At 46.1% G+C, this 27,232-nt stretch overlaps 1 protein-coding gene across 1 annotated transcript in view; it reads left to right on the top strand.

The window, feature by feature from the left end:
* DNAH6 (dynein axonemal heavy chain 6) overlaps positions 1 to 27,232 on the top strand; it is a 3,261,518-nt gene that overhangs the window by 77,057 nt on the left and 3,157,229 nt on the right. The window contains 1 exon segment of the mRNA XM_029602297.1: positions 23,801 to 23,992. Within this exon segment, the coding sequence (XP_029458157.1) occupies positions 23,801 to 23,992 (192 nt within the window).

Here is a 27,232-nt window from a genome sequence, read left to right as displayed (position 1 = left end):
AATAGAGAGGACAGTGTTAATTCACACTGGCTTCACATAGAAAGTAAAACGGGCCTCAAGGCAGGCCAGGGTGACGCCCACATCCCTCGCTCCCAAAACATGATTCCGCGCAAATATAGGGATCACAAAGGGAACAAAAACATCGCTTATCATACGGGCAGCAGGCACACTATTAGGCCAGCAAACTGAGTAAGCAGGTACCCTGTTATACCTGTAGTCCAAAGGAGACTTTAAGGGAGCTGGCAAAAAACAAAACGACATTCAGGTCACCATAGAGGCTGCAAAATCAGAGGAAGATAAAAATTCCTCCAGGACTTGTGGATCCTGAAAAAGTTGAGTTTTATTATTTAGGGTGACCCTCATTTGAGCAGGATACAGTAAGCCATATCGCGCCCCCAAGGCTTGTAAACGTGGCCTCAAACTCAGTAAGGCTTTGCGCCGGTGAGCGGTAGTTTTGGCCAAGTCAGGGATAAACAAAATGGATTGCCCTTGATATGTAATTGGGGCTTTAGCGCGAGCCGCAGCAAAAATCTGCAAAACCTGTGGATACCGCAAGACTTTGAAGATGATAGGTCTCGGGAACTTAGAGTGCCTTACGGGCCTAGAAGGTATACGGTGGGCCCGTTCCAGCTCTAGTGGTTGCTCAAAGGTCAATTGCAAGCAGGTGGGAATCAGGGTCCCCAAAAAAAGCATGAGATCGGTACCTTCTGCTCCCTCCGGAATCCCTAATATTCTAATATTGTTGCGGCGATTTCTATTAGATAATTCTTCCACATCCGTTTGGAGCTGTGCCACAGTTTTTGTGAGTTCCGGGAGAGATGCGGTTGTAAGGAGCAAAGAGGATACTTGCGTTTCTGTGTCGTCTAAGCGCAATTGAAATCCATCCATCCGGGCAGATAAAGTTTGCAGGTCTGTGCGAATCGCAGTAGTGTTTTCAACATTAAGTTGTAGCATGTCCTTCATTTGCTTGAGTTCCGCTAAGACCAACTCTGCCGACGCCATATTTTTCCCCGGATTGATCTTGTCCGGCGTGGGGGGATCTTGTTTCTGTCTCTTTGTGCCTGCAGCAGAAGCGAATGCCGCTTCAATCTTCCCCGTTTTAGTCGCTGCCATGTTCAGAGAAAAATTGGTCCCTCGGTAGCAGAGAAAAAAGAATTAGAATTCGACCAAAAAGAGCTTTTTGGGAGCGAGGGTGCACGGAGCTTTAGGTGTAGGCGGCCATCTTGTGCGCTGCTCAGGAGCGCCCCCGAAGCTAATTCAGCTTTAACTTCAGCCAGTTCCTTTTCCAAGGTAGAGAGTTGTAAACAAATGGGGCAAGCCTTAAGTTTCCATATGATTACCCTCAATATAAAGGCTCCACAGCAGTTGCATTGTATAGTCCTCATTTTTTTGTAAATTTGATGGATAACACTTAAGTAAATACCAAATTACCATCCTATAAAGGTGAGAAATTATGTATGCAGGCAGATTATATCAGAAACAAAGCCCCAGGGGTGGGAGGGAGTCAAACAGTTACCCTTGGTCAAGGTTGCTCTCAGGACCCTGTATCTGCTATTGCATTTGACAATAGCCTCCCACAGATTGGCTTACTATGTTAAACTTTCTTACATTGCTGGACACAAGAAGCTTTAGTATCTCCTGTGTTCTGGCTGAGCAAGCCCTCAAATGATCTAATTGCCCCCTGCTGATTCTGTGAGTCTGCTGCCCAAGCTGCTTACAGCAAGGCTATTTCAGTAATGCTTTCAGTTTTGCTTTAAAACTCACTCCACATCAATTTTTGGCCCCAATGTTTATATAGCAAAATTGCTTACCTTGTAATAGGTGTTATCCCAGGACAGCAGGATGTAGTCCTCACATATGGGTGACGTCATTCACGGAGCCCTAATGCGGGAAAAACTTCTGGCAACGTTTCTAGAAGCTTTTAACTGGCAGCCTGGGGCTACTGAGCATGCCCGGCATGCCATGATATTCCCTGCCACAGGGGTCTCACTTCAGTCTGGTATGTAGCAATAAGCGTTAGCAAAGTAAAATAATAAAAGTCTGAGGCCCAACTCCGCGGGGTGGTGGGTGGGTTCCGTGAGGACTACATCCTGCTGTCCTGGGATAACACCTATTACAAGGTAAGCAATTTTGCTTTATCCCAGGACAAGCAGGATGCTAGTCCTCACATATGGGTGATTAGCAAGCTAGAGGCTGAGGCATTGTCCATGCAGGTAGCCGTAATGCATTGTTGAGGAAATGAGTCAGCCGACGATCACAGCAGGTTGGTTGTAGAAGGAGTTGGGATTAAACTGGAAACAAGTTCTTTAAGACAGATTGTCCATAGGCTGAATCTTGTCGTCCTTCCTTGTCCAAACAGTAATGAGCTGCAAAGGTGTGAAGAGAACTCCATGTTGCTGCTTTACAAATGTCAATGATTGGCACTGAACGAAAATGTGCTACTGAGGTTGACATTGCTCTTACTGAATGTGCCTTTACTTGCCCTTGGAGAGGAAGGCCTGCTTTTTCATAGCAAAACTGTATGCAATCTGCTAACCAATTGGATAGAGTATGCTTTCCCACTGCTTTACCTGGCTTATTTGGATCATAAGAGACAAAAAGCTGATTGGATTTTCTGAGGGACGTAGTGCGATTCAAATAAAAAGACAATGCACGTTTACAGTCCAAAGTATGTAAAGCTCTTTCCCCTTGGTGAGAGTGAGGCCTTGGAAAGAATGTGGGTAGAACTATTGCTTGATTTAAGTGGAATTCCGTAACTACCTTAGGAAGGAATTTTGGGTGTGTTCGGAGAACCACTCTGTCATGGAGAAACTTTGTATAAGGTTCATAAGTGACAAGTGCTTGTAACTCACTAACTCTTCTAGCTGATGTAATGGCTATGAGGAAAATAGTTTTCCATGTGAGAAATTTAAGATCACAGGAATCTATGGGTTCGAAAGGAGAACGCATTAATCCTGTTAAAACCAGATTCAGGTCCCATTGTGTGACTGGAGGCCGAATTGGTGGTTTAAGGTGAGTTAGACCTCTCATGAATCTACTGACGAGAGGTTGTGTGGATATAGGTGCATCTCCTATCTTGTTATGATAAGCTGAGATTGCGCTTAAATGTACTCTGATTGATGATGTCTGAAGGCCAAATAGTCTAGAAGAGAAGTTGTGGGGCAAGTGAAGGGATCAATATTGTTTTGCTTGCACCAGAAAGTAAACCGTTTCCATTTGAAAGAATAATTCTTTCTTGTGGAAGGTTTGCGTGAAGCTATAAGCACTTGAGAAACATTAGTTGAAAGATTGAGTGGTTGTAGGATTAAGCTTTCAACATCCATGCAGTCAGGGATAGGGATTGAAGGTTGGGATGGCGCAACCGACCCTGATCCTGAGTGATGAGATTGGGAGCTACTCCCAGGCGTATTGGATCCCTGACTGAAAGGTCTAGCAGTGTGGGGAACCATACTTGTCGAGGCCAATACGGGGCTACGAGTATCATGGACCCCTTCTCCTGTTGTAGCTTCACCAGCGTCTTGGTGATAAGCGGTATTGGAGGATATGCATATAGTAGGCCTGAGTTCCAAGGGCGAGCAAAAGCGTCCTTGGCTGGTTGGTTCTTCTGTTTGTGTAGAGAACAGAAGTTGTCCACCTTGTGATTCAGATGCGATGCAAAGAGGTCTGTTGTTGGTTGTCCCCAACGTTGGAATATGTTTGTCGCTATTGAGGGATTCAGAGACCACTCGTGTGGTTGAAACTGGCGACTGAGTCGGTCTGCTAGGACATTTTGAATCCCTGCTAGATAAGTAGCCTGTAGGAACATTGAGTGAGTCAAGGCCCAGTCCCAAATTTGTGCAGCTTCCTGACAAAGGAGATACGAGCCCGTACCTCCCTGTTTGTTGTTGTACCACATGGCTACCGTATTGTCTGTCTGGATCAGCACAGTTTTGTGTGAAAGGCAGTCCTTGAACGCATGCAGCGCATAACGTATAGCTCGAAGTTCCAGAAAATTGATTTGATATGTGGCTTCGAGTTTTGTCCAAGTTCCTTGAGTTTGAAGGGAGTTTATGTGAGCTCCCCACCCTAAGGTGGATGCATCTGTAGTTAATGTTATCTGAGGGACCTGTTTTTGGAAGGGTAGGCCCTTGCGTAAATTGTCCTTGATTGTCCACCATTGTAGCGAGGAGCGTAGTTGGTGGGTTACTTGGATTTGATAATGTAGTGGTTGTATGGCTTGGATCCATTGTGATCGAAGAGTCCATTGGGTTAGTCGCATGGCTAGTCTTGCCATAGGAGTGACGTGAACCGTTGAAGCCATGTGGCCTAGTAAGATTAGAAACTGATGAGCTGTCGCTTGTCGTTGTATGGAAATTGAGTACGCCAACTGGGACAGTGTGACTGCACAATCTTCTGGAAGAAAAGCTTGTGCAATGTTTGTGTTTAATTCTGCTCCTATGAATTGGAGTATATAAGAAGGGTTCAGGTGGGATTTTTGATAATTGATGAGAAATCCCAGTTTGTGAAGCAACTGTATTGTGTAATGTAGAGAAGTTAGTGCTCCTTGTTGTGACTGATGTTTTATTAGCCAATCGTCGAGATAAGGAAAAACATGAACACCTTGTTTGTGCAAATGTCCCGCTATCACTGCCAGGCATTTGGTGAATACTCTGGGAGCTGAAGCCAGGCCGAATGGTAACACTCTGTATTGGAAATGCTGATGTCCTACTGTGAATCGCAGATACTTGCGATGAGGCGGGAATATAGGAATGTGTGTGTATGCATCAGATCTAGAGAACAAAGCCAATCTCCCTTTTGTATTAGTGGAAGCATGGTGCCTAGGGACACCATCCTGAATTTTTCTTTTCTTAGGAATTTGTTGAGATTTCTGAGATCTAGAATGGGACGTAGGCCTCCGGTTTTCTTTGGAATGAGGAAATACCGGGAATAGAATCCTCTTCCCTTCTGAGTGTGTGGTACGTGTTCCACCGCTTTTGCTTTCAGAAGAGCAGATAATTCTGTTTGTAACTGAGGTATGTGATTGAGATGGGAGTTTTGTGGTGGAAACTCCTGAGGGAGAGATAAGAAATCTAGGCGATAGCCTTGATGAACAATGGACAGGACCCAATGATCTGTTGTAATGTTTGTCCATTCTTTGTAAAAATGGGAAATTCTCCCTCCAACTGGCAATTTGGGATAAGGATTGGGTAGTTGGCTCTGCACTCTGGGATGTGTTTCAAAAACCCGAGGTGGAACCTGTTTGAGGAGGTGGCTGTGGCCTCGCAGACCGCTGTTGTCTTTGTTGTGGTCGTTGTTGAGACCTTGGAGGTCTTGACCTAGAGGGCTGAGGATAATACCTCTTTGGTCGGTAGAAGGGACGTTTAGTCTCCCTACGTGGTGGTCTGCGAGTTGCATGAGTTGCAGTGTGGTGAGGTAAGATGGATAATTGCTTCAACGTTTCTGAATGTTCTCAAAGCTGGGCAACTGCATCTTGCACCTTGGTACCAAACAAATTATCTCCTTGACAGGGTAGGTCCACTAATTTGTCTTGGACTTCAGGGCGTAAATCTGAAGCCTTTAGCCAGGCCCACCTTCGTGCGCTGATGCCAGATGCAGCTGTTCTTGATGATGTTTCGAAAGCATCATAGGCTGCCCTTACCTCATGCTTTCCTGCATCTAGCCCCTTTTGAATAATTTGCTGTGCTGCCTCTTGTTGTTGCTGAGGCAGGGATGGTAAAAACTCTTCTATTTGTTTCCAGAGATTTCTCTGGTGCTGCGTCATATAAAGCTGATATGCAGCAATCTTAGAGTTAAGCATGGCTCCCTGGTAGATTTTTCTTCCCATTAAATCTAAAAATCGACTGTCCTTCCCTGGAGGGATTGAGGCATGTGTTCTGGATCTGCGGGATTTTTTCTGGGCAGATTCTACCACCAGGGAGTTGTGAGGGAGTTGAGGTTTTTCAAATCCTGGGGCTGTTTGGACCAGATATGTAGAATCTACTCTTCTGTTCACAGCAGGGGTTGTGCATGGATGTTCCCATATCCTCTGTTGAAGTTGCAATAAAACTTCATGCACTGGAATGGCTAGATTGTGCTTAGGAGGATCCACAAATTGCAGTATTTCAAGGGTTTGTTGCCTCTCATCTCTTTCAGCCTGGAGTTGGAAGGGTATGGACTCAGACATTTCCTGAATAAAAGAGGAAAATGAAAGGTCCTCTGGAGGTGACTGTTTTTTGGCTTGAAGTAGAGTATTCTGAGATAGGAAATCTTCTGAGGAATGCTCAGATTCTGAGTCTGACCAAGTGTCTGATGTAGGATGGTACTGAGGAGGTTCTTGCCTTTTAGGTGGGGGAACTCCTGAAGGTCCTTGTAAAGGATCTTGAGGATCTGGTGAACATTCTCTATCCTCTTCCTCCATTTCTTCTTCCTCTTGACCAGGTCCTATGGGCAATGATGCTAGAAGGTCTTGGTACCTTTTAGTGAGGATGCTATGTAATCTTGCTTCAGAAGTGGAAGTATCTGGAGCTGGAAATGAAGAATTGAATTTACCCGATGCCTTTTTAGCTGAAGGTGCTTTACCTGGCACAGGTGCTCTAGTTGGTGCCAAAGTGTAAAGAGACATCGATTGTGTAGTAGCTGGAATCGATGAGGTATGGAAGGTGAACATCGAGATTGGAATCATCGATGAAATTGGCCTAGAAGTCATCGTGGTCATCGAGCTTTGTGAAGAAATCGATGTCATCGATGGTTCTTGCAGTGCGAATGGGACTGTCATCGAAGAAGTACTGAGCGGGATCGATGAAGTCATCGCTGGCATCTGCGTATATAGAGGCATCGACTGCGGTATCGGCATTGTCGGTGGAGTCGCCGGCATCGGCTGGGAAGCCGGTATCGAAGTTGTAGACATCGGCGATTCCGCCGGCATCGACAGGGTTGTCGGCATTGACACGGCGGTCGGCATCGACTCGGTGGTCGGCATCGACAATGTGGTCGGCATCGGCGATGACGCCGGTACTTGATGTTGCAGGGCATCGGTGACTATCTGCTTGATTAAAGCAGTCAAATCCGTAATCGATGTCGATGGTATCGATTCCCGCACCGATGTCACGGAGGTGGATGAAAGCTTTTGCTTCTTAGGGACCGGTTCCCCCGGCGGTGGTAGCAGCGGTATGGAACGGTGCCGTCGGTGTTTATGCTTGGAACGTGGTTCAGATACCGACCTTGTCGATGACGCGGAGGGTGTTGGCGAGGAGGCATCCCCCGAACCCTCTGAGTCAGCATGGTTTAACTGTGGGCAGACCCTGTCAAATGAATCTCATTGATTTCTTTGGTTTGGTGACTCTAGAATTAGATCAAGAACATGCACTGGATAAGGTTAACTTGGATTTCAGTAAAGTTTTTGATATTCTCCTGTATAGCTGTATGGTTTGTAGGTTGTCATTGGTTGGTTATGGACGTCTGAGCGCACAAATACAGGAAGAACTTTTTTGGGTTTTTGTGATCGAGTATTAACGTTCACATCAGAATAAAAATCTTGTAAGAATAGACGCCATACCTCACATCCCTCCAACAGAAATTTAAAGTCTATACTGTTTCCAAGGTTTTCAGTAATGAGTGATTGCAGCGTCTCTATATCGGCCTCGGTGATTGGTCCCAGCTCGATAACTGAGAACTGCAAGTCCTCATTGGTAAATTCCCTCTCTATAATTTCCCACCACCGGGCCCCATACTGTTCCTTATTTACCGCCTTCAATCTGTCATATACCCATTTCATTATTGTATTTGGTTTCAGGGCCTTATAGGGGATTTCTGTTTCCTTTGCAATGGTCCCTTCCACCTTTTGAATATTTTCTTCTAATTTTTGAAGTTCCCCTTCCAATCCTGTCGGGATCACAGGAGACTCACTACCCAAGTGTATCTCATTCAATTGTACTATCCCTTTGATCTCGTAACTTGGTTCTTCATGGAAGGCTACCCCTTGTTCAGGTTTCTCTGCCTTATTTAATAGTGCGTCTAAAGGAGGGTATAAAGGCTTATATCCAGCAGGAGTTGGCATTTTCCAATCATCAACTTCCCCTGGTTTTATCACCGGGCAAGTCATTACATACGGTGGCGGGTGGGGCGGAGGATCAGCAACTTGGTCCCGAGGACCATCCTTTTGTAACCCTTGGTGGTCTTGCACTATTTCATGTTTTGTCTTGGCTCCCTTTTTTATTTCTGTATCAGCATAATATAAATCTGCTGTTACTGAAAAAAGTTTCCAGATATGTAAATGTTTCTCCAGACTAGCCTTATTCTTTTTCTTATCTTATAGGAAATGTTTGAGTGGATACAATCGACTAGGCTGTAAAGAGCCCTCTAAAGGCCAAGACAGAAAAGAGTCCTTAGCTGCATATTTTACCCATTTGTCATTTAACTTCTTTATAATTTCCTTTTGAAATGGGAATAGTGCAATAACATATTGAAGTGCCGTACTGTTTTGTTCACTATCAATATATAAGGTAGTATGTTGGGGGATCTTTTTCAGGGTTATGGCGTTAAGCTCACTATTCTCCATATCTGTCATTTTAAAGCTGAGCGCTTTCCTCGAAATCCCGTTCCTCTTGATTAGGCGACGTACGCCCAACTGTACAAAATATCCAACAGCCAAGCACAAGGCAAAATAAGCAATTGCAAACAATAGCGACCCAAAGAGATATATAGCATAAATCATCCATTAAACCAAAAATATTAATCCTCATTAATTCTGAGTACTCGTGAACCCTTTATTCACACAGGACCTGATTTCCGTCTCCTCCAAGCACGGTTGATCACTCCGGCTTAAAGGAGATATCAGGAACGTGAATATATTCCTTACAAAAGGTGTTATATTCAGTGTCACCCTCTATCACGGCCTACTAAAACAATCGCAGTCCTGCCGCGGTCGCCATTTTGTTTTTATTCTACTTTAACTGTTGTAATGTGAGAGAAAATGACACTGAACAAACTGCAAATTACAAAAGCTTCTTAATGCAATAAAAAAAAAAATTATTAATTCAAATCTGTTACATGCTATATTAATATCTGGTTATTTTTATAAAACTGGATAGGCGACAAATGGCCTATACAGGAAGCAAAGAATCTAACCTATAAATGGTAAGCAAATTAAACACCTTACTGCTATACTCACATTAAGTGCACAGGTCAGTCAAAGAACAGCTTTGCTTAACTACTTCTCCTTTCCAACAGTTTTTATAGGTTTCATAATATGCACTGCAAGCTAGAAATTGTATTGCTCTAAATCAGCTCATGATTGCTCCATACCTACATTCAAGGTCACATTTTCCTTATCATGCCAACTGTCACCATGGCCTAGTTTCTCTTCCCCTTATCAGCTCCTAGCACGCACGTCCTTGGCTTCACAGATTTATTTTCGTACTCAGAAACATAGCCTCACTTTCCTGTTATTCACTTTCTCAATTCAGACTTTGAATTGCTGAAACTGTAAGATCTTTTGTGCAACTTGTGCAAGTTGCCCACTGGGTTCAAACCAAGGTGTCTGACCCAGAGTGTTTCTGCCATCAGCATATTCACAAGTCCAAGGTCAGCATTTTCGACAATAGGAAGCTTATTAATAAACTGAATAGACTGGGGATAAATTCCAAAATAATAACCTGGATTAGAAACTGGTTGAGTGATAGAAGACAGAGGTAATTGGAATTTACTATGAGGAGATAAAGGTGATAAGTAAGTGCCTCAGAGATCAGTCCTAGGGCCGGTTCTGTTCAATATTTATTCTGTTAGTGATCTGCAATAGAGAAGACATCCTTGAGGGAGAGGACAGAATTAAAAGTGATCTAAGAAAGCTTGAGGAGTGGTCTAATATTTGTGGTCTAATATTTAGAAATTAAGATTTAATGCCAAACAGTGCAGAGTCTTGCACTTGGGGTGCAGAAATCAATGTGGGGGTTATGTAGTAGGTGCTGGACAGCTGATTTACACCGACCAGTAGAGGGACCTTGGTGTTGTATGTGTTAGATGATCTTGGTGTTGTATGTGTTAGATGATCTCAAGGTAGTGAAACAGTATGATAAGTTGGTGGCCAGAGCCAGGAGAATACTTGGATCCATAGGGAGATGCATAACAGTAGAAGAAAAGAGGTAATTATGCCTCTTTACAGATCGCCTTCAAACTGACAACCAAGTAGCTATGTTCTGCGTGAATGAACAAGGAAGCACAGAATTGTGGACTCTTTGCCAAGAATCAATAAAGATATAGGAATGGGTCTGCAGACATCAAGCCATCTTGCAGGCCACCTGCCTCCCAGGGGTCTCCGACAAATTGGCAGACTACCTCCACAGAATATTTTGACTACACAAATAGGGGCTGATGCTATAAAAAACACGGAAAGCGGGCGCTGAAAAGTCAGCACCCGTTTTCTTAACTATAAGCAAATTAGGGGGACGTGCTAGGAAGGAGGCGCTAGGGTCGCTTGCGCGAACTTAGTGCCTCCTTGCTAACGTGACCCCACGGTTACTGGCGGTCTGCTGGTTATGAACACTGATGCCGGTAAACTCGACGTTGGTTTTCATAACTGCAGTCCGCCAGTTATGAAAACTGACACCGAGCATATCGGCGTCAGTCTTCAATGTGGCCGGCTGAGGTTTTTTGTTTTGTTTTTTTAACTTTTAAAGAAGTACAGAAAAGCAGTTTTTTCTGCTTTTCTGTACTTCTTTTAGATGTGCTCAGCTATTAACGCCTGCTCCAGGCAGGCGTTAATAACTGAGCGATAAATGTGCATCTGAGACGCACATTGACCTGAGACGCACATTTATTTTTTTGCATTGGGAGTGAATGAGTAATAGCCTCTTTCCTAGCATGTAGCAGATGGACTCAAAACAAGTGGGTATAGTGTGCTCGTGCTAGCAGTTGGAGATGGATCTGACGTCAGCACGGGTACATATACCCCCGCAGGAAGTGCAGCAATTCAGTAATTTCCGTCTCCAAAGCAGTTTGGAGCTAACTCACGCTCGCTGAGCGTTTTTCCAAATTCTAACGACTAAATTCATAGAAGAAACCTACCTGAAGACGAGCCCCCGCACTCCTGCGGTGATACCATTCGGTCCCTCCCCCAGTTGAGTTTCCCAAGGCGATTTCCGTGGTCCCTCGGAGGTAAGAGCCTCGGTCCGGTGGCCGGTTCGCAGCAGGGACCTAGCCCCCGAGTGAGAAGGGCTCGGGCGCGGCATAGAGGCAGCCTCGGTCCCGGCGTGGACTTGGCCCCCGAGCGAGACGAGTTCGGGCGCGGCCTAGAGGCAGCGGGTGCACCTCCTCGAGCGCGGCGGTGACGGTAATCACCCTCTCCCCCTGCAGCCGGAGACCGCCCGGGTCGCAGCCGGGAAGCGCCAAAGACAAGGTAAGGCGTACATCTTTACTTGTTGGTCTCCGAGGAAGCGAGGAGTAGCAGAGTCTGCCTACGGGGCAACCCGCCAAGGGGGTCGCCATTTTGCCTGCCTGCTCACCATCGCCTTCTGCCCTGGTTCGTCACCGCGCAATAGTCGCATGTTGCTACGCGCACGTTGATAGGTGCAGGTTGCAACGCGCGCGTTGCTACGCGTACGTTGATAGGCGCAGGTTGCCGACCGCACGTTGATAGGCGCCCGTTGTTAGGCGCCCGTTAATAGGCGCCTGTTGCTAAGCGCACATTGATAGGCGCCCGTTCCTAAGCGCACATTGCTAGGCGCCCGTTGATAAGCGCGCGTTAATAGGCGCCCGCTGATAGGTGCACGTTCATAGGCGCCAATTGATAGGCGCACGTTGATACGCGCACGTGGACAGGCGCACGTGGATAAGCGCATATTGGTAGGTGCACATCTTTCGCGCATATTACAAAGCGCAGACTCCAGCTGAGTTAACGGAAAGATGGAGCGTAAGAGAGCCCATGCTTCAGCGGAGCTAGCACCTCCAGAATCAGGCATAAGCCTCTGCTCTGCATACAACCTCAGAGCCACACAGAGCGAGGAAGCAGACTCCCTATGTGCCCAATGTGAAGAGGCCCTGGGAGTTCCAGGCCAGGACTGGTCGCAGCCCAGCGTACTTGCCGGTTCCTCAGGGAACACCCTGGACCTAGCAGGCAGCGGTGAGCAGCCAGGGAACCCGAGAGACCTGGTGCCCCTAAGGCCAGATCCTGCTTCGCTCTCCTGGGTGGAATTATTCAAGGGGATTCATGCCTTTGTCACAATGCAGTCTGCTCCCCGAACGGGTCCATACGTACTGGATGACCCGGCCCCTGGACCCTCAAGGCCTAGGCACGGCCACTCGCCACCCGGAACCCCTACCTATGGGGATTCAGATTGCCCTGAGGAAGACGACGAGCCCCCCCGAGGAGGGAGAACTTCCCTCAGGGATTGAACCATATCGGACCATGAGGAGCTTCTTTCTGAAAGAGGATCTCCCAGGCCTGATCTCTCAATGCCTATCGGAACTGGCTCTCCCGGGCCATGACACCCCAGGGGAACCTAGAATGAACCCCCTGTTAGAGGGCCTGCGCCAAACGACTCACCATTTTCCCCTCCTACAAGCAGCACAGCAGCTAATCGATCTGGAATGGAATGCGCCGGAGGCCTCATTCAAAGGGGACCGGGCCTTGGCTGGTCTTTATCTTTTGGTCATGAATGTTACAACGTTATTGTTAAATTTTGAACTTATGTACACTGTTCCAAGTTTCATAACCTTGTTCTATGTAATGCCTTTTGGCAATTTTCATGTTCTGTTTCAATGTAAACCGATGTGATCTTTATTTCATATAGGAACACCGGTATATAAAAATCTAAAAATAAATAAATAAATAAATAAATGTACCCCTTAGACCTGGCAACCAAGGAGATGCTGGCGTGCCCCCAGGTAGACGCCATAGTTAGCGCAATTGTGAAGTGCACCACCATTCCGGTGGAAGGGGGGACGGCCCTCAAGGATACACATGGCCGGCGCATGGACGCCATTCTGAAACAAGCCTTTGAGGTGGCAGCCATGTCCCTGCTGCCTGGACCCTGCTCACTACAGATGCCAGCCTGAACGGATGGGGAGCACACTGCGAAGAACTCACCGCCCAAGGGTGGTGGAACAGAGAAGAGTCGGGGTGGAACATCAACCGACTAGAGGCACGGGCAGTCAGGATAGCATGCCTGCGATTTGTCCACAGACTCCGAAACAGAGCGGTCAGAGTGATGTCGGACAACGCCACTACAGTGGCATACATCAACCGACAGGGCGGAACCAGAAGCCGACAGGTATCCCTAGAAATAGCCCCCTTGATGTCTTGGGCGGAAGCAAATCTACAGGACATCTCCACCGTCCACATCGCCGGGAAGGACAACACCACGGCAGACTTCCTCAGCAGAGAAAGTCTAAATCCGGGGGAATGGCAGCTGTCGCCCACAGCTTTCCAGATGATTGTGGATCAGTGGGGGACTCCGGGCATGGACCTACTAGCGGACAGGTCCAACGCTCAAGTACCCAGATACTTCAGCTGCAGGCGGGATCCTCTCTCCCACGGGATCGACGCTCTAGTACAGCCATGGCCTCAGGGGATCCTGCTATACGCTTTTCCTCCATGGCCCCTGCTGAGCGCCATTATACACAAGATTCAGCGGCACAGAGGCCTAGTTCTTCTAGTGGCCCCGGATTGGCCAAGAAGACCCTGGTACGCAGACATGAGAAGACTACTGGCAGGGAATCCATTACCCCTGCCTCCACACAGGGACCTGCTGCGGCAAGGTCCCATCCTCCATGAGGATCCAGCTCAATTCTCTCTTACGGTCTGGCCATTGAGAGGGCTAGACTGAAGAAAAGAGGATACTCGGGGCCGGTAATAGATACACTCCTCCGAGCATGCAAGTTCTCCACATCACTAACATATATAAGGATCTGGAGAGTATTTGAAGCCTGGTGCGAAACTCATGGCACCAATCCACATGCCTCTAAGATCCCTATCATTTTGGATTTCCTGCAAGATGGACTTCAGAAGGGTCTGTCCCTCAATTCCATCAAAGTCTCGCCGCGATCGCCAAAGGCAGGCCTGCGCAACCGGCGCCACAGACCCATCGGGGTAAGGCCCTTTAAATCCAGCCTTGCCCACGAAGGGTCCGCTGCCGATCGCGCGACATCCAGCGTTGTTTTCATCGCCCTTGCCGCCCTGCAGCCGTGGACCACGCTCACAAGTCGGCCCGCCCGCAACCGGCAGCCAATCCGGCAAGGCCCTGAGGCCTTTTAAATTTTCTACAGTCTGGTGGCTCCTCCTTACCTTCGGCGATCGCGGCGAGAGAGCATCAAGGCGGGCCTGCGCAACCGGCGCCACAGACCCATCGGGGTAAGGCCCTTGAAAACCAGCCTTGCCCACGAAGGGTCCGCTGCCGATCGCGCAACATCCAGCGTTGTTTTCGCCTCCCTTGCCGCCCTGCAGCCGTGGACCACGCCCACAAGTCGGCCCGCCCACAACCGGCAGCCAATCCGGCAAGGCCCTGAGGCCTTTTAAATTTTTTACAGTCCGGCGGCTCCTTCTTACCTTCGGCGATCGCGGCGAGAGAGCATCAAGGCGGGACTGCGCAACCGGCGCCACAGACCCATCGGGGTAAGGCCCTTTAAATCCAGCCTTGCCCACGAAGGGTCCGCTGCCGATCGCGCGACATCCAGCGTTGTTTTCGCCCCCTGCAGCCGTGGACCACGCCCACAAGTCGGCCCGCCCGCAACCGGCAGCCAATCCGGCAAGGCCCTGAGACCTTTTAAATTTTCTACAGTCCTGCGCCGCGCGCCGTGTGTTGCGCGCCGAAGGAGCGCGACAAAGGGGCCTGCCCCCTTTGTGTGCCCCTTCGTGTGCAGCCCCTGAGCAGACTCTACCCCCCTTACCCTGCTCGTCTACGGCTCAATCCAAATCTTCAACGAAATCCTTAGAACACGAATCTGGGAGACTGCATTCTCCTAAGTTATCTCGAGCATCCAACAAAACAAAGCCGGAACACAACCATACGGAGGCCATCTCTTCTACACCTTTTAAGGTACAAGCGAGCACAATCACTTCTAACTTCTAACGACATCACGGTTGCAGTTCCTTCAACCTTCAACCTACAGCAATACACCTCTTCATACAACTATCTCACAAACTAAATTCTTAAGGAATTTTCAGACCGCTAGAGATATCTTTCAGGACCCCACCTCTACTTCTATTATCTAAGATTCATTTCATTTCACAGTAAGTCCTGTTTACCTAAAAATGCTAACCCAATATATTCCAATAAGATACCATCGCTTCCACCGCAGCATGCTCCCAGCTCAGGTTCCACCAGTAAGAACTCCTAGATCTCTCATCCCTATCATGATCAATCCACTGACTCAGTTCCTAGGACTAACCCTCCTCTCAGTGACCCTAGTTAACTCTCAATCTCTGACAAAAAAGACTCACATCCTCAACGACTATCTCTTGGACTGTAACCCTGACGTCTGTGCCATCACTGAAACCTGGCTAAAAAACTCGGACATTGCCCTAATCAACCAATTACCCACCCACAAATACGACTTTTTTTCAATTCACAGACAAAAAAAGCGAGGAGGCGGTCTGTTACTAGCCACCAAAAAAGAACTCAGACTAACATCACATACAATTAAGTCAGAATACAAAATTGAACTAGGACTATTCAAATCGAACCACCTGCAAGTAATACTAGTTTATGCCCCCCTAGGAGTATTAGATGCAAATGCCTCCCCCCTTATAGAATCCGTTGTGAAACACGTCAACACAGACTCTCCTACCATAATCATGGGAGATTTTAACATCCACTTTGAGGCACCTTCCCACTCATCCAATTGTGACGCCCTCCTCACCGCCCTCAGTGCAATGGGATTCACCCAGATTGTCAACAAACCTACACACAAAGCAGGACACACCCTGGACCTTATTTTCATCAACTCTAATTTCTCCAACACCACGGAACCTGCGTGTACCCCTATCCCCTGGTCAGATCACTTTCTGATAACAACCACCCTCGCCACAAAAAAACAGTCTCACTCCCCCCAGCACCTCTCCTCCTTTCAATTCAGGAAACCCTGTCCTTCTGACACCCTCAGTGAACATCTCACCAAGGAACTCTCAAACCTAGATCTGTCCAACCCCAACGCAGCAGTGCTCTCCTGGCACAAGATCACCGAAGTGGTAGCAAATAAACTCTGCCCATCAACCATGAAACTAATCAACCCGTCAAAAAAAGGAAATCAACCTTGGTTCTCCAGCGAACTCAAACGGATAAAACAAGAATTACGTCACAAAGAAAATAAATGGCGCAAAGCCCCTTCCACCACTACGCTATCGTCATACAAAGGAACCTTACATCTCTACAGGACATCAATTCTAAAATCAAAAAGAGAATACTACGGTAAAAAAATCCATGATCTCCAATTTGATGCAAAGACTCTCTTTTCATATGTCTCTCAAATAACAAAGTCACTACCACCGTCGATACCTGATGAACAAGCTCAATCCAAGGCAAATGAGCTAGCCTTATTCTTTCAGCAGAAGATTTCAAACACACTTGCACTCCTTCCAACCAAGACTGACCACATCACCTCATTCGCTAACACTCACACGCTTAAGGGAGTCAAATTCGACAAATTCGAATTAACCTCTACCAAAAAGATCGAATCCATTCTTAAAAGGCAGAAACCATCCAGCCACCCATCAGACAACATACCTTCCAAGCTACTGCTACTTATCGCAAACATAATCTCCGGACCCTTAACCAACATCATAAACTGCTGCTTAACACAAGGATTATACCCAGATAGTCTAAAAAACGCGTCCCTTAAACCACTCCTCAAGAAGCATAATTTAGACCCTGGCGTACTAGCTAATTTCTGCCCCATCTCGAATCTACCATTCTTAGCCAAACTCACAGAGAAATTGGTCAACATCCAGCTTTCGGATTATTTAGAAGATCACAATTTACTTTTCCCTTCCCAATATGGGTTCCGCAAATCTCGCAGCACAGAAACCCTACTCATATCACTAACAGACCATATTATTATGGGTCTAGACAAAGGACACTCCTTTCTCTTAATCCTCCTAGACATCTCGGCGGCCTTCGACACCGTCAACCACTCCATCCTCCTGAATCGCCTTTCAGACATAGGCATCTCTGGAACAGTCCACAATTGGTTCAAGTCTTTCCTCAGTAACAGAAGTTTTAAAGTCAAAATCAACAATAAAGAATCACCATCTACAAATTCCTCTCTTGGCGTACCACAAGGATCATCCCTATCACCCACTCTCTTCAATATCTACCTCCTCCCCCTTTGCCAACTGTTAACAAGTCTTAACCTCTTTCACTACATCTATGCTTACGATGTTCAGATTCTGATTCCCATAACAGAATCTATTAACAAATCCCTCTCACTCTGGAACAACAGCCTACAAGCCATCACTAGTCTCCTCAACAGTCTAAATTTGGTCCTCAATGCTGCTAAAACTGAACTCCTCTTCATTTCCTCCAACCAAGATAACCTCCTGTCTCAGACCCTTCACAACCACCTTCTCACCCACACTCACGTATGAGACCTTGGAGTAATTATCGACAACCGCCTTAACCTAAAGAATATGATCAACACCACAACCAAAGATTGCTTCCACAGACTACAGGTGTTAAAAAGACTCAAACCTCTCCTATATTTCCATGACTTTAGGACTGTCCTTCAATCCTTGATATTTGCCAAAATAGACTACTGCAGCGCTCTCCTCACAGGCCTACCCAGCTCAACAACCAAGCCCTTACAGATGATACAGAACGCTGCGGCTAGAATTTTGACAAGCACCAACCGGAGAGACCATATCACGTCCATCCTCCGAAACCTACACTGGTTACCAGTCAACCACAGGGTCCTACACAAATCTCTAACTTTAATTCACAAATCTATTCATAATCTCCTTCATCTTGACCTTGAATTCCCATTCAAACTCCATACTTCCAACAGACCAATGAGAGAAACCTACAAAGGAGCACTACAAGCCCCGCCAAATAAAGCCACACGCCTCATCTCGACCAGGGACCGAGCTTTTTCGACAGCAGGACCATACATCTGGAACAACCTCCCCGCAGAACTCAGACTGGAACCTTGCCTACTAACATTTAAGAAAAAACTCAAAACTTGGCTGTTCCTCCAAGCCTTCCCTGATCCATCAGACTCTCATTAGATGATTAATCCGCTCATGAATATTGAACCTCGCTCCTCCACTAATCACTTCATTTGCTAGTTATCTCCCCTAATAATTTAACTGGCACTAGACCAGATTCGGACATGACTCACTGTATTTAATTTAATACCCTCTTAAGGCCTTTCTTCTTCCAGCTGAATCAGCTTCCAAGTTTTACGGTCCTTGTTATATGTAACTTTTGCTTCCTCTGATTATAAAAAGTTGTTCCTTATGTTATAGTTATCTACCCCCTGTTCGATGTAATCCGACCTGATATGGTATTCAACCTTGAAGATCGGTATAGAAAAAAAATGTTAAATAAATAAATAAAGTTCAAGTGGCAGCGCTATCCTGCTACGGTCCCCGGAGTGACGGCAACAGCATCGCCACACACCCAGACGTTTCACGTTTCCTGAAAGGAGTCAAACACATTCGCCCGCCACTGAAGTGGCCAGTGCCCCTGTGGAACCTCAACCTAGTTTTGGAGTTTCTAGCGGGACCCGCCTTCAGACCACTTCGAGGCCTGTCCCTCCGTTTGTTAACTTTGAAGATGGTGTTCCTGCTGGCCGTCTGCTCAGCACGCCGCATCTCAGAGCTACAAGCGCTGTCCTGCCGTGATCCGTTTCTCAGAATCACTCCAGAGGCTATCCATCTTTGCACGGTTCCTTCCTTCTTACCCAAAGTAGTCTCACACTTCCACCTCAACCTTACCATATCCTTGCCTACCACGGAAGGTTTGAAGAAGTCGGAAGAAGGTTGAATACTACGCCATCTCAACATCGGCAGGCTATTGTCTAGATACCTAGACATGTCGGAAGCAGTACGAAAGACGGACCACCTGTTCGTCCTTCACAGCGGGAAGAAGCAAGGGGAAGCAGCCTCACGGGCAACCATCGCCCGCTGGATCAAAGAAGTTATCAAGGCAGCCTACGTAGAAGCGGGAAAACCACCACCTCTACGGGTCAAGGCTCACTCTACCAGAGCACAAGCGGCCTCTTGGGCAGAAACTAGGATGCTGTCGCCTGCAGAGATATGTAAAGCGGCAACGTGGTCCTCCCTCCATACCTTCTCCAGATTCTACCGTCTGGACGTCCAGGCCAGGGAGGACACAGCATTTACGAGGGCAATCCTGAACGGACCTCGGTCAGCCTCCCACCCAGTCCGGGAGTAGCTTTTGTACATCCCACTTGTTTTGAGTCCATCTGTTACATGCTAGGAAATGTAGAGATTACTTACCTGATAATCTCGTTTTCCTTAGTGTATGCAGATGGACTCAGCATCCCGCCCGGCTGCCGGCATACATGGGGATTCACCGACTCACGGTAAGCCATGTTTTCTTATAATAGGGCATCCACCCTGCCGGGTGTCGACGCCTTCCGGTTGAGAACACTGGCGGTCTCCAGCTACTATCAATCGGTTAGGGTAATCCTGTTCATTTAATCGATCGGTCAGTTACACATATATCCATAAAGCTTTTGCAAGGAAGATTACTGAATTGCTGCACTTCCTGTGGGGGTATATGTACCCGTGCTGACATCAGATCTGTCTCCAACTGCTAGCACGAGCACACTATACCCACTTGTTTTGAGTCCATCTGCATACACTAAGGAAAACAAGATTATCAGGTAAGTAATCTCTACAATTCACATGCATTTGCATGTGATGATATCTCATTCACTTCGCGTCGGACGTGTGTTAAATAGGCGCTAATCCCTCGATTGCATTAGGAGGTGGATTAGCGCCTATTTAACCCATGTCCGACTGTGGGTTATACAGTGCACTCGGCTGAGTGCACTGTATTGCATCGGCCCCATAGTCTCTACAACAACGACAGTTGACCAGCTATTCAGTCTATGGGGATTTTCAGCCATCTGTTTGCATCAGAGCAAAACAGGAAACAGGAAAAGTTTTGCTCCATTCTCCCCAGCGAACTCAGCTTTCCTTAGGATGCTTTTCTGCTCAATTGGAATACAGATCTCATGTATGCTTTTTCACCAATACCTCTGATAGCCAGGACGGTGCAAAAAGTTATCAAAGACCAAGCCAGACTGATCCGCATTGCTCCAGCTTGGACAAGTTTGCTTTGAGTATCTCGTAAGTTTATATTTTGCTCTCATCAGAGATATGTAATACCAGCTGGAGAGGTGGATGCTTTGGGGAATATAGGGGGAAGATGGGATGGTTTGAAAAGAGGATAATTTTTATTCTCTGTTTCTCACATGTGGGGCTATAGTTTTGAAAATGCTGTATTTGTGTTTTCTATTATTTCTTTGTTAAAAATTTAATAAACATATTGAACATACATTGATAACTTATGAGTTATCCATCTAAATGGCTTTGAGTATTGACTTCAGTATTTCAAATTAAGTCTTGCCAAGGATTTATACAGGGGCAATATTACCTCTTTTTTTCTGCTGATCATTCCTTTCCTTATGCAGCCAAGCATCTTCCTTGATTTTGCTGTCATTTTACCTATCTGTTTGGCTATTTTAAGATCATCAGATACGATTATCCCCAGAGCCTGCTCGTCTTTCCCACTTAGAAGAATTTCATCCTGTATACTGTTCTTCTTCGTTTGGTTTTGCAGCCCAAATCCATGACTACATTTTTTAGCATGAATTCTTAGCTGCCAGACTCTAGACCATTTCTTGAGCATCACTAGATCTCTTCTTATGTTTTCCACACCTTCCTGGCTGTCTACCTTTTTGTAAATTTTGGTATCATCTACAAAAAGACAATCATGACAATTCTTTGCAATATCCCTTAGGAAAATTTGGAAAAGAACGAGTCCAAGGACCGATCCCTTCGGCACACTGCTAGCAATGCTCCTCTCCTCGGAGTGAACCCCCATTTACCAATACCCTTTTCACCTCCCATCCAACCAGTTTCTAACCAATCAGTCAATTTAGGGCTAATACCAAGAATGCTCAATTTTATTTATGTCACCAGTGTGGAACTGTGTCAAAGGCCTTACTAAAATCTAAATTCACTGCATCTAGCGTACTGTCCTGAACCAACTTTCTGGTCATCCAATGAAAGAAGTTGATCAGATTCATCTGACAAGTCTTACTCTGCTTCAGATCTTGTAATACATTGGATTCCAGAAACTGTTTTAGCAGCGATCCTATTAATTTGCTCACCATTGAGATCAGACAAACCGGCCCATAGTTCCCAGCCTATTCCTTATTTCCACTTATGGAAAGATGAACCATATCCACCTGTTACTTCTGGAACTACTCCTGACTCTAAACAAACATTGAATATTTCAGCCACAGTTTTCCATTTGAAGCTAGTCTTTTCCTGAAGAAAATTTAAATAATTCAGATAGAGTTCTTATTTGGCATGATTAAAAGATTTGATTAAATGTGGAATCCCCAAGTCCTCCTTTCATTTAAGTGGGCTAAGTAATACCTGTTTGGATACTCTACTGAAAGCACTGTCATCTTAGTAATTGTCAGAATTGATTCAATGGGATATTAACTGATAAAATTTTGAAAATGCAACAAATTTCAGGCAAAAGACTCTTGCGTTATCAGACTTTAAAAGGTATGCGGCTAAATAGCGTTGTCCTCACTTAAGAATTAGTATCTGAATCCCCTTCCTCCTCTACCACCAAAGCTAATGCTAAGGCCCTTTCTGACCTTACTCTTCTAACCCTCTCACACATACACCCTTTTTACCCATTTAAGTTGTGCCAGCATTTAACCCCAGTCCCAATTTTTATATAAATATAGGATCTGGCTACCTCCCCCCTTCCCCCCCTTGCACAAGGATGAATCGGGTCACCTGCAATCCCATCTCCCCCGTAACTTTTTTTTATGTGAGCCAGGAGCGAGGGACCCTCTGCCCTGCTTCCTGGCGCCTCCAGCGCTACTCTGACAGAGGCAGCGCTGGAAGCATAAGCTAAAGTTTACTTTTCCAGTGCTGCCTCTGTCAGAGCAGTGCCGGAGGTGCCAGGAGCAGGGCAGAGGATTCCTTGCACCTGGCTCGCATAAAAAAGGTTATGGGAGAGATAGGGAGGGTCCAGGGGATTGGGGGGCAGGTGGCCTGATTCATCCTTGTACTGGGGTTGGGGAAAGTGGGGGACAGTGGCGTAGCGAGGGGTGGGCGGCCGCCCCGGGCGCCAGGTCTAAGGGGGTGCCAAAACGCCTAGCTCTGCCTCAGGGCCGGCGGAACCACTAGGCGAGCTAGGCCTGTGCCTAGGGCGCCGAGACTTAGGGGGTGCCGCGGCAGGCAGCAGAATTTTGAAAGGGCAAAAAGTGCCCTTTCAAAATTCTGCCAGCCTTCGACTCGCCTAGATGGAGATCAAGCGTTGAGATTTAGGGGGCGCTGCGGCAGGCAGCCAGCTCCCGACTCGCCCTGCCGCCCCGCCAGTGTCACCCTCCCGACACCCCCCTAGTGGTCCAGCGGAGGTCCCGGGAGCGATCTGCCGCTCCCAGGGCCTCCGCTGCCACTAAGCAAAATGGCACCGGTGACCTTTAGCCCCTACCATGTGACAGGGGCTGAAGGCCACCGGCGCCATTTTGCTCAGTGGCAGCCGAGGCCCCGGGAGTGGCAGATCGCTCCTGGGCCCTCCGCTGGACCACCAGGGGGGGGCGTCGGGAGGGTGGCACTGGGGGGGAGGCAGGGAGAGTCGGGGGCTGGCTGCCTGCCGCGGCGCCCCTTAAGTCTCGGCGGCTGGTCTCCGGCTGCACTGATCTTCCTTTCTTCGGCCACATGATCAGCTAGACCGGCTGCGCCGATCTTCTTTCTGTGTGTGTGTGTGTGTGTGTGTGTGTATGTGTATGTGATGTGATGTATATGTAAGAAAGGAATGGAGCTTCTGTGTGTGAGTGTATGTGAGAAAGGAATCTGCCAGTTTAAAAAAATGAAGTGTGATAATACATATACCTCAACTTTTGTGCTGATTTTGTTGAAAAGTTGGATGAAAGATGAAATTACTAAATTTTAAGAATCCCTCTGCTGGAAAATAAAAAATAAAATACATCCCGTGGAGCCGCCTGTTCTTGCCGCACGCGCGCTCATAAAAATGAGTGCAGAAAAATAGCACCGATTTCAATGCAAATCATTGATGGAGGGAGGGGGCGCCGAACAAGTCTCTTGCCCCGGGCGCCAAATTGTCTAGCTACGCCACTGGTGGGGGAGATGGCCAATTCTATATTTATATAAAAATTGTGACTGGAGTTAAATGCTGGCACAACTTAAATGGTTAAAATGGGGCGTATGTTGTGTGTATGTGGGGAGGGGGCAGTTTAGAAGAGTAAGGCCTGACAGGGCCTTAGAAGTAACTTTGGTGGAGGACAAAAGGGATTCAGATACTGATTCTTAAGTAAGGACAAAGTTACTTAGCCGCATATCTTTTAAACATATGCAGTTAAGTAGCGTGTTATCTGACCACACAAGCCTGGGTAACTTATAAAAGGCTATATTCTTCAAATAAAGCCGTTTATGTCTTTAAGTTATCCCGCTATATGTAGCTAAATAGCAGTAAGCAAGTATATTCATTGAGGCATTTATCTTGCTGAATATATGGGACAAGTTATCTGGCTACTGAATATGGACTTCTTTAAGACTTTAATCATTCTTAATCATATTCTGTTGTTTTTTAAGCCTGTGCTAAAAACATACCAGGATCATAAGCAGCCAGAGTATATATATCAGAAGAATAAAGAACATTTAATAAGTCGCGAAGCACTTTCACGTACTACCTCAGCTGAAAAAAGACAGCGTCCTGATTCTATGGGCCCAATTTCTTTCTTCAAACGCCTGCCAGCTCTTCCAGAAGAATTGAAAGAAAAACAGGTATGTGAATATTCAGACAGGTCAAGATGGTGAATATTCAGACCTGGTCAAGATGGTGAGACGGACAGTGAAATGGTAAGAGAAATTAGGGAAGCTAACCAAATTGGTAGTGCAGTAATAATGGGAGACTTCAATTACCCCAATATTGACTGGGTAAATGTATCATCGGGTCACGCTAGAGAGATAACGTTCCTGGATGGAATAAATGATAGCTTTATGGAGCAATTGGTTCAGGAACCGACGAGAGAGGGAGCAATTTTAGATCTAATTCTGAGTGGAGCACAGGACTTGGTGAGAGAGGTAACGGTGGTGGGGCCACTTGGCAACAGTGATCATAATATGATCAAATTTGATTTAATGACTGGAAGAGGAACAGTGTGCAAATCCAAAGCTCTTGTGCTAAACTTTCAAAAGGGAAACTTTGATAAAATGAGAAAAATTGTTAGAAAAAAACTGAAAGGAGCAGCTACAAAAGTAAAAAATGTCCAAGAGGCGTGGTCATTGTTAAAAAATACCATTCTAGAAGCACAGTCCAGATGTATTCCACACATTAAGAAAGGTGGAAAGAAGGCAAAACGATTACCGGCATGGTTAAAAGGGGAGGGGAAAGAAGCTATTTTAGCCAAAAGATCTTCATTCAAAAATTGGAAGAAGGATCCAACAGAAGAAAATAGGGTAAAGCATAAACATTGGCAAGTTAAATGTAAGACATTGATAAGACAGGCTAAGAGAGAATTTGAAAAGAAGTTGGCTGTAGAGGCAAAAACGCACAGTAAAAACTTTTTAAAATATATCCGAAGCAGAAAGCCTGTGAGGGAGTCAGTTGGACCGTTAGATGATCGAGGGGTTAAAGGGGCACTTAGAGAATATAAGGCCATCGCGGAAAGATTAAATGATTTCTTTGCTTCGGTGTTTACTGAAGAGGATGTTGGGGAGGTACCCGTAATGGAGAAGGTTTTCATGGGAAAGAAGAAAAAAAAGAGAAGGGCTACCAAAATGATAAGGGGAATGGAACAACTCCCCTATGAGCAAAGACTAAAGAGGTTGTCTTCCTTCCACCAAGTCTCTGAGATGCCAGTTAAGTCTATGTCATCATTCACTGCTATACATTCTAATTCTCCCATCTTACTTCTTAGACTTCTGACATTAGCATACAAACATTTCAAAGTTTGTTTTTTGTTTGTATTTTCATTCTGCTTTTTAATTGATAGGGATAAGTTAGAATTTTTTAGCTCAGCTGAGTTTTTAGTTACAGGCACTTGGACTACTTTTCTTATTATTGGAACCTCATTGTTGGGATGCCCTAATTCTAATGCATCATTAGTATCCTTTGAAGATACCTCTCTCCGACCCATGCGCTGCTGAGCGACTGTCGGCTTTCCCCTTTGTTCTAGTTTAAAAGCTGCTCTATCTCCTTTTTATTTTTTTAAATTTATACTTTATTTGATTTCTCATACATTTTTACATGAAAAGAAAATAAGTAAATTTGGCTTCTAATAACATCTCACTCAAATTTAGGAAATCATTACAGTTCCGCATTTCCAATAATTAAGTCCACATTATGGGGAGTTTACTGAAAACATAAAATCATAGGAAAATAATCATACATTTATGAACTTCTCAGGAGAATATACATTTCTGACCAGTATACAATATATCCATATAAACAATTACAACTCCCTCAGCTACCTTTATCCTTAAGAAAAATTTCTAGATGAGAAGGATCAAGAAAAACAAACTTGTTTTTGTGTAGTGTTATAATACACTTACACGGAAATTTGAGAAAAAAGGTGGCCCCTAGGGCCAACACTCGTTGTCTCATCAAAAGAAATTGTTTCCTTCTCATCTGAGTATTTCTCGATACATCAGGGAAAGCTTGAACTATCTTACCACAGAACAAGAAACTTTTATTTTTAAAATATTTTTGCAGGACTAGGTTTTTGTCCTGCTCAGCAACAAAGGTAACTATCAAAGTTGCCCTTGTTGGGATGTTATCTTCAGAAGCCTCAAGAAATGATGTTAAGTTAGGGCTATTATCAGCTAACACATCTATTCCACCTTCTGGGGCTATACCTTCTCTCCTAAAATTTGATAGATAATATATCTTAGAAATAGGAATTTCCGATGTAATACTCAATATTTCTCTAAGATATTTTTTAAATAATTCCTGCGCCGATAACAGTCGGGTAACAGGAAAATTTAAAAAGCGTAAGTTTTTCCTCCGCATATCATTTTCTAACCCTTCCAGATTTTTATATATAACCAAAGTATCTTTGATGAAAGTAGTCCCAGTGGTCTGTAAAACTGTTATCTGGGAATTCATAGCAGTATTAGCAGTTTCAATTTGTTCTATTCTTTTCCTGTGGTCGTTCAGTTCCCCTTTTATCTCAGTAGAGAACACAGTAGCTTGGGCCATGGATTGAGATAGCCTCTTTTCCATGTTTGTAATTGCTTTCCAGATGTCGACTAGGGATATGTTCTCTGGGTCTGGTGCGGCCGCTCCCTCCTCCACACCTTCAATATTGGCTGCAACCTGGTCCAGAGGATCTTTATCCCTATCTTCAGTTGTCACCACCCCAGCTGTGTTCGGGGTATCTAAAGAATTTACCCCTACACTACTTGAGGTGCTTATGGATATCTGATCGTGGGCGGGACTCGCTGTAGCCCCAGACGAAGAAGAAAGATTTTGAGGGACCTCCTTGGAGGTGTAACTCACCCTTCTTATTAAGTGTGAGTCCATCGGTCCTCTTTGTTCTTTTGCCACCGGTGTAGATGTTAATACCTTCATTTTTCGCTTCCTCCCCATTTTAAAATGAAAGGCTCTTCCTCCTCAAAACTTTCTCCAGGGGCGCGCCCCTTTGGCGCGCGGCTTCGGCTGCGCGCCGACGGCTGCGCGCCGCTGCTCTGCTGTTTAAATGCAGTCAGCTGGCGTCTGGTATTGATGACGTCGGGTGGGGCGGGAGACAGCTCTCTAGCTCACCGGCACAATCCCGTTCGCCCTCGCTCCCTCTCAGGTGCGGTTCTCCTCGGCTTTAGGCTCCCAAATACTGCCGCTGCTCTGCTGTTTAAATGCAGTCAGCTGGCGTCTGGTATTGATGACGTCGGGTGGGGCGGGAGACAGCTCTCTAGCTCACCGGCACAATCCCGTTCGCCCTCGCTCCCTCTCAGGTGCGGTTCTCCTCGGCTTTAGGCTCCCAAATACTGCCGCTGCTCTGCTGTTTAAATGCAGTCAGCTGGCGT

This window comes from Rhinatrema bivittatum, chromosome 1, assembly GCF_901001135.1.
Source record: "Rhinatrema bivittatum chromosome 1, aRhiBiv1.1, whole genome shotgun sequence".
In the NCBI taxonomy this organism is placed as follows: domain Eukaryota; kingdom Metazoa; phylum Chordata; class Amphibia; order Gymnophiona; family Rhinatrematidae; genus Rhinatrema; species Rhinatrema bivittatum.
This window is presented reverse-complemented; position numbering and strand designations above follow the sequence as displayed.